Source organism: Corythoichthys intestinalis, chromosome 20 (genome assembly GCF_030265065.1).
Source record: "Corythoichthys intestinalis isolate RoL2023-P3 chromosome 20, ASM3026506v1, whole genome shotgun sequence".
Lineage (NCBI taxonomy): Eukaryota > Metazoa > Chordata > Actinopteri > Syngnathiformes > Syngnathidae > Corythoichthys > Corythoichthys intestinalis.
Genome location: NC_080414.1, coordinates 21,395,022 through 21,403,632, shown reverse-complemented (window position 1 = coordinate 21,403,632; position 8,611 = coordinate 21,395,022). Strand labels below are relative to the sequence as shown.

Here is an 8,611-nt window from a genome sequence, read left to right as displayed (position 1 = left end):
CGTTCGTTCAAAGAGCATGAGTGCCCTCTAGTGGTAAAAAAAAAAAAAGTTCCTAGTTTGATTAGTTGAATAGTGAATAGTTCCTTCATAGTGAATGTTTCTGAAATTAAAAGGATCATATCTCCAGTCTTCCATGGACAATCGGTGCCAAATACAAACTGGGAGAGAGTTTAAAATCTGCGCTTTCGAGTTATGTTGAAGGCAGCGTCAAATGTTTTTACTGTGCTTTAAAGTCGCGAAGTGATCGAACAGGCCGATGTGATCATAGAACTGGGAGCTTAAGTCTGAATGGTATAATGGAGTCATGTGATTATTGTTGCGACGTCTCATTGGTGAAATTGGTAGAGCTACTGTTGGCACAAAAAAAGGGGTTAACATAACACGTTACAGTCATCCCTCATTTTTCCCGGGTAATGCGGATCAGAACCTGCTGCGATCAGTGAAAAACCGCGAAGTAGCGCCCCCTACCCATAACAACAACAACAAAAAATTGTGTTCAAAGTATTTATTCAGATTTAGCACTGGAAAGATATTGTACATATAATACATGTTTTTCACTTTTTTTCCCCCCCAAAATAAAATCTTTATTAAATGGTTTTTAAACACTTCAAATGTAATAATTATGATATTTCAAACATGTTACTGTCCCACCGAATTATTAAAAAAAAAATAAATAAATAAATAAAAAATAAAATTAGTGTTGCACCGATACCATTTTTTGGCCCCGATACCGATACCTGGCTGTGCAGTATCGGCCGATACCGATACCATACCGATACCACCCCGATTATATATATATATATATATATATATATATATATATATATATATATATAATTTTTTTTTTCTTAATTTTTTTTTTTTTTTCCAAAGAGCTACATAATTGGATGTGAAATCATTGCTATCAAGGCTTTGTCAGGCTGTTGCTTACCTTTGCAAAATAGGAAAAAGTACACTAAACCCTAGTAGACAATAGTTGAATAAACCTTCCGCTCTCAAAGGCCAAAATAGTGCTAAATTTGTGAAATTAATAAAACATGTATAATACTAGCCCAACAGTAAGAAAGTAAAAATAAATTCATAATAATAAACTCTGAATGAACTGAATAAATTTTTAAACCTCTCAAAGTCCAAACAGTGCAACTTTCATGAAATTATTGTCACATTCTGCTGCTGGTTAGATTGTGTTTTGTTGCTGGGCGTGGGGGCGTGGCACTTGAATCCAATGCAGGCTCATCAACGCAGCATTTAAGCACGGGTGATCTCAGAGAAGGCTGCCGAGATATTTGCCTTGCTGATCACTATTTGACATCTGGCACAATAATCTCGCTACATTTGCTTGTTATGCCCCTGCATTGGGTTTTTCTGTTAGTGTGCTGCTCTTGTTTGTAACCGCTGCCTATCGTCTTAGTTTGTCCGTCGACCTGCTGTCACGGACTCCTTTTGTTATTTCTACTGTCCCGCGATCGCGTGTTATTTTTTGTTTGCAATCATTAAACCCTTTTATGTATCCCCCGCTTGTTGTCTGCTTCGAGGTTCAACCTTGTTTCCGCATTTGCGGACGCTAACAATTATAAGTAATAATAATTGACCACAGCATCCCGTCTCTCCTTTTTTTCGGGAGGTGGGAGTCCCTTATTTCTATTTCTGAAAGGTGGCAGCAATACTTTGGAAACACTTCCCAAATTACTGCGGCATTTCTTTCAGTAAAAGACAATAAAAGTAAAGTAGACGAAGTGAACTGACCAGAGATTGTTGCTCCGGTCCAGCGGCCTTCTTCCTCTGGATAGCAGTCCTGCTCTTGCAGGCTCAAACTCATTGTGTTCGTTCATCTTCAAATGTTTTATCAAGTTCGAGGTATTGAAACTGGCCGATTTAACTCCACATCTCCAAACTTCCAGGCCGCAAATCTTGCATGCAGCCATTGATTTTAATCGACGGGATTTCTATTTGGAAATATTTCCCGACCGCCGCGGCGCCGCCATATTTCCTGGTTTGTTTTTCGTCCATATGAAAAAGCCCCCTTTTGATTGGTCAGGAGTGGCTATTGGCCCGCTCTCATTGGTCTGGAGCAGGCCAATAGCGATAGCTGCTCGGTGTTCACGTGTCATCACACAACACAGAGACAGAGTGTAGTGAGCGCCAGCAGGAGAAAAAGGCTGTGGTCAAATGTTATAATAATGGACCGGTAAATGGTATCGGCGCCGTCTTTGTTGGTACTCGCCGATACCGATACCACCATTTCGGGCCGGATCGGCGCCCCCTGCCGATACTAGTATCGGTATCGGTGCATCTTTAAATAAAATAGAAAAATGTTTGTCTTTATTAAATGCTTCATTGAGTGAGTCCACTCAAATCCTCGCAAGCTGCTCACTTACACACAATTAGTTGCCACAGCAACAGTTTAAGAAGCTAAACGACGATAGAAGAATGCTGTATTCTGAAGTTTCGGCTTCCAAGCAGAGGTTTGATCTAGCCAGAGATGATAACTCGAAGATTAAGCCTAATGTCAATCATCGTTAACTTTAATAAGCAACTCCAGTGCACTGCCTGACCAAGAAAAGCAGCAGGAGGGAGAGTGAGGCAATTGGATCGGTAAAGCTCATCTGTAATTATTTATTTTATTTTTTAATCGAAAGGGATCACTGTACTACCCACCTCTGTTCATTAAAAAAAGTGGGTTAAGGTCGTCAACTTTTGAATAGCTGTCGTGGGTAACTTATTCACTGCCATTGACAGCAATAGACGTCGAATCCATATGCCCTCCAATGGCAACCAATGAGTTAAGAAGTATGTTTTCTTCATCTCACATTGAATTCCGTAGCAAAATCCATCCTCTTCATTCCCAGTCGGATGCTCCTCCTTCTTCACGTGTCCCCCTAGTCTTTCTCCATTGTCATGGAGCCCAGCCTGCTTTCCCCGCGCACGTTTCTCCGCCACGACTTCCTGACGTCACGTTAGGAGGGGCTCCTCCGTCTGCCTCGGTCGCTGTTCTCGGTCCTGAAAAACAGCGTCGGCCGCGCTCCACTCTTCTCTGTTGCTTATTTCATGCAGCCATTTTAGGTTCTTTCGATTTCCCCCAAACTCCTCCGCCACGCGACTACCCCACCGACTCCTCCGGGGCTGCTCCCACCCGACATCGGCCGGAATCATGAACGTGTGAGGCGGGCATGGATTGAGCCAAACAGCGGGATGGAGTCTCCGTGGTGTCCCGTGGTCGTCCTCACGTTGGCCGTCTGGCTTTGCTGCTTTGCACCCGCCTGCGCCGACGGAAGCTATGGTGAGCCCCTCTTTTGGCTTTTACACTCCAAACTGTCATGATTCGGCAAGTAAATTACCCCCAATCAAAAGTTGAGACCATGTCCCTCTTGTACTAAGTTCCAAACATTCATACTTTGTATGTTTACCTCCTGCTGCAAACATTTGTTCTAATAATAGTTTTGTCTTGCAAGGTGAAATCCATACATCATCAACAGTAAAGTTACATAAGGTACATCAGGCCCCAGTTGCCGTCATGATATACTCCCTCTGGTCACATTATTAGGAACACCTGCATAACAATACAATTGCAAAGATGATAACGCAATGTTTTGTGTTACAGCATTCTTTTACTGTACTATTATGCAGAGGTTTGTAGAGTAACCCAGAATTTTACGCAAGTAAGAGTAGCGTTGCTTCAAAAGAATATTACTCAAGTAAAGGTAGTCATCCAAAAAATGTACTCAAGTGTCTGTAAAAAAAGTATATGGTGGAAAACACAGACAAGCCTGAAAAAGCAGTTTCTGCTCTTTCACCCCTCTTTACAATAAACTGTATTTTAAGCCAAAAGAACTGTTGTGTTTGATCGAACAATATGCCTAAATGCTGCCGTAGCAGATTCATGGCGCAATAAGCCCCCGGGCTATTTTTAATTTGTCTGTTTTACACTGGAAACCCCCGTTTACAGACGTCGCGCAACCGCTTTTGTTTCAACCTAGCCATAAAAAGAAGGTAAGTAATCGTATTTATTATTCGATATGTCTGTCATTTTTAGCTTAGAATCATTAATTGATGTCTAATATTTAGTTTATAAAAATAAAACAATTTAAAAAAATTATTCACTCGCATATTTTAAACTTTTAAACAAATTACGTCACAATGAAAAAATTGGTGTCTGTAAAAAAGTCACAGATATCTACCTCATAATTATTGCTTAAATGTATTTTTTTTTCGTTACTGTCGCATTTTCCCCAATATTTTAGATGCTAAATAATCGATCCAAACAAAGAAAAATTGGAAAAAAAAGTTTAACAGGGTAAATATATGAAAATGAAAATCTCGATTACTCCTTGATGTCTGTGATTTCTGCATCGCGACCCTTGTTATATTACCATGTTTCACCCATGAAATCCCCCAAAAATCCAGATGTGGCCATTCACAGCCGTGTCTTGATACTCTGTGACACATGCTACATGGAGTTTTTTAAAATTTGGGGGTCTCAGAGCGGAACTTCAAGTCACCTGAGTGTTTTCCGCTATATGGTGAAAAGAATACTCAAGTAATGAGTAACATTGTTAGTAACTGCTTAAGATGTTTGATTTTTTTTTTTTTTTTTTTTCCTCAGCACAAGGTTATCTATATGAACTGCAATTATTATACTGTACTATAACGTATTACATAACCACATTAAGCCAAAGAAATTCAACAACAACAACAACAAACATTCCGGCGAGAGGAAATAAAACTACAGAAATTCAGCATTATTTGTCCAAAGAGCATAAGTGCCCTCTCGTGGAGAAAACATATCTCCGGTTGTCCGTGGTCAACTGGTGCCAAATAAAAACTGGGACAGAGATTAGAATCCTCGCTTTCGAGTCATGTTGACAGCAGCGCTCAATGTCAAATACTTAATTTTTTTTTACGGTGCTTTAAAGACGCCACGTGATTAAACAGGCTGGTGAGATCATAAAACGGCAAGCTTGGGTCTGATTGGTATAATGGACTCGTGATTGTTATTGCCATGTCTCATTGGTGAAACTGGTTGAGTCGCTGTTGGTGTCTCTAGCAAAAAAAAAAAAAAAAAGTAAAATCTAATATGTACAATAAAGAGGACTAGTGTACCCCAATGTAGCGTTTCTTCTTCACAAATGTACTCAAGTAAAAAGTATGGCTGAGTAAAACTACTCTTAGAAGTACATTCTTCTCAAAAAGTTACTCAAGGAACCCACCTCTGCTAGTATGCACTACCAAACTTAACAGAAACTACCTCACAATTCTGAGACTAGGTTCAAATCTCATCTCGCTGTGCATATTATAGCCATACCTCCTTGGGTTTTCTCCGGGTATCCAGGTTTCTTCCACACTCCAAAAACATGCCTGATGGGTTTCATTTAACACTCTAAATTGCCTTTATTAGCATACCTTCCTGTGTAAACAGCCCCATCTCCTTAGCCGCTGCATTGTAGCTACACACAAGTAATGTGTATTGTTTCACATCTTAAGTCAAAACTTTTAACTAACAGTTATCTGTGACAAAGCTGCAAAGACGACTAACACGGCGTTGGAGACTTGAAAGGAGAGAATGCCTCGGACATGGAATGGCAAGGATACTGTAATAGTCATTCCTATGTTTTGGTTCTTGAATGTGGAGCAGTATAATGTATGTTTTCAAAAGCCAACAAGGAAACAGCTAGAATTGATGTCTTTCTGTATAGATCGCTTATTCAAAATAGAGGTAGTCCTTGGGTTACGATGTACCCAACTTATGTGATTTCGACTTTACGACGCCGCAGTCTCATCCGCCATTTTGTCTGCAATTGTTTTTTTGTTTTGTTTTTGTTTTTGTCTCTTAAACAGTACCTTAATTTTACCGCACAGTATATTTTTTCACTTAATTTTATTAGGGCCACAGCTATCGAATATTTTAGTAGTCGATTAATCGATGGACTAGTTAGTTTGAATAATCGAGTAATCGGATAAGGAACATGAAAAATTAAAATACCTGAGCTGAGCCTCAAACGGTATGATTTTTTTTTTTTGAATGAGTATCTATGTGCAACAAAAGAACAATTGGCTAACTTACATAGAAAAAGTCCGCTAGTTTAAATGCTATAAAATGCTAGTTTTTTTTTTTTTTTTTTTCAGTGCTCTTAACAAATGGTTCAGACACATATTCCCACACAAAGACAGCTAAATATACCTATAAACTAAATTGTGAATGCATTGAAAAACATTAGCTCAAACAAAAACTTAGCTTCTGTTGGTCTTAACGCGGAGCAGTTGGAATCAGCCATGTGAAAAGAAGCAGACCATAGGGCAGTGTATCCACCCTAATCAATAAAACTAAATGCAAACACTTTCAAAATAAACCATTGCAACGCCACTTTATTTAAATAAATACTCGAAGCAACCAACAAAATTTAATTCAAATATTTTTTTCTTAATCGAACACTTGAGTTAATCGATTAATCGTTGCAGCACTAAATTTTATTAATATGACCGTTCTGCCCTTTGGCGAAATGTGTATTTGATTATAATGTTGACTTTGTTTTGTGATGCATGGTTTTATTTTGGCGCAGGAAGTATAGAGCAGGTAGTACGCAAGTGTGCATGTACAGATGAAGAAAAACGTATTTGCGCACACAAGGGGAGGAGTGCTTTTGCTCCCATGAGAGTGAGTGAGTGAGTGAGTGAAAGAGAAAGGGGAAAGCTTACAGTTTAGCTCGCTGTCTAGCTAAGATTTAGCTCCAATGTCTTGGCGAGGACAGTACAATGACATATAATACATGTTTTTGGATGGTTATTTTGAGGTTTACGGTGTGTTTCGGTGTACTTAGAGTTCATTTTGACTTGCAGGGAAATTTGGTTTACGTCGCCAGCGTGGGAACGGAACTTGTTCGTAACCCGGGGACTACCTGTATAAATTCCTTCTTTCAATCAAAGGTTGATTCCTGTTGCAATGGATACGCCTAGTGTTGGAGAACGAAACAATAAAGGGTGTGAGCTGATTGAAAATATATTACTACTGATTTAGAAGCAATTTGTGACTAATCGCCTAAAGCACACAAACACCTTCTTCCTCAGCCCAAGAGTCACCCTCCCACTAGGTTTGACAATAGTTCATAATCTCAGAATAAAGCCAGAAAAATAGACATATTCAGGTGAATTATTGTATGAAGTTGCGATGTTTGAATGGTTGCTTGTGTGCCTTGCGATTGGCTGTCGACCAATTCAGGCAGGGTCTTTCCATTTTAACGCTTAAAGGAGAAATTCAGAAATTTTGACGTAAGGCTTAATCTTCGAGTTAGCGGGGTGTTAATTAGTCGGCGGAGTTGATTTCAACAAATTCTGTGCAATTTGTTAGTTTCAGGGCTAGTTTTCAGAGCTTTCAGGCTGAATAGTGCCTACTTAGCAAACCAATAAAAAAAGTATGCACGCATGAGAATCACCGATGACCCATTCAATCAATAGTGTGGGCTGTGTTTTCAGGATAAAGAAACAACTAAAAATACGGCAGCGTAGTGTGACATTGTTATGGCCATAAGGGGATTTTGACCAATGATCTGCATTTTGAATTTGACTATGTTAGATCTGTTTATATCGATTCTTTATTGACATGCTAAGTACAGTAAGCATGCACCATTGACTCGCTCTAGCTTAGCCACTCCGGAACACTGAAACTAACAAGTAACTGACAAACTATACAGAATTTATTGAAATAAACGCCGACGACTAATTAAACCTCTGCTAACTCGAAAATTAAGCCTAATGTCAAAAGTTCTGAACTTGCCCATAACTTTGAAGTACTCATCTTCCTTGGCTGGAATAAAATCAAATTTATCATGAGGGGTGTGACCATATTTACTGTTAGGTGACCTGCTAGTAATGCAACATGACTGACGCATGAGCATATTTAACACAAAACGCTACGTATACTTAACACACAGCATTTATAAATCCGCTTATATATTTAATAACATCCTCTGCATTCCATTCATGCGTCACATCATGTTGTTAAAGTGCTTCTTGTTATGGAGCCACAGCATGAACTGGAGTGATGATTCATACAGGCTGCTTAATATTGATCATGTGGTGTATATTTGGAAGCATTATGTGCATATGGACGTCAGTAGCGCGACGGGAGTCAAACTTAAGCGTGTGATTGCACATAAATTGCATTGGCTGGCCTGGAATGTTTTATGATTTCTGCATATTAATGGGTTTTGAATATGAAACTGTGGCAGCCTTCATAAATTCACTTTTATGCAGCTGTATGCATTCGGTTTTATATGAGAAAAAACAAAACAAAGCCTTGAAGCACGCTTGGATTGTAGTGGTAGTTGATTGATGAGTAGGTATATACAGTAGGTTGTTAGATTAGAATGAAGATGGATAGTAAGGCGGGTAGTTGATAGCTAGCTTTTTGAAAAAGTTCGATAAAGCACTTGGTGTTAGTGCAAATTCTTGAAATGTCAACATAAGCCTGTTAGAACATTAGAAATGTATGATGGGTACATCAAGTGTGTGTGGACTTGATGCGATTGGTTAATTCTGAACATATTAATGGTAGAAAAAATTCTCAAATGGGGTGTGTAGACTTTTTTTTAAATCCTGTGTTGGCAAATTCAATGTC

General features: G+C 39.1%; 1 protein-coding gene across 1 annotated transcript in view; it reads left to right on the top strand.

The window, feature by feature from the left end:
• The first annotated feature begins 2,866 nt into the window (after positions 1-2,866).
• The window catches only part of ptprn2 (protein tyrosine phosphatase receptor type N2), a 290,172-nt gene continuing 284,427 nt past the window's right edge, over positions 2,867-8,611 (top strand). Inside the window, exon 1 of the mRNA XM_057823858.1 lies at positions 2,867-3,280. Coding sequence (XP_057679841.1) covers positions 3,193-3,280 — 88 coding nt within the window. The 5' untranslated portion in view covers positions 2,867-3,192. The remainder of the gene's footprint in view (positions 3,281-8,611) is intronic.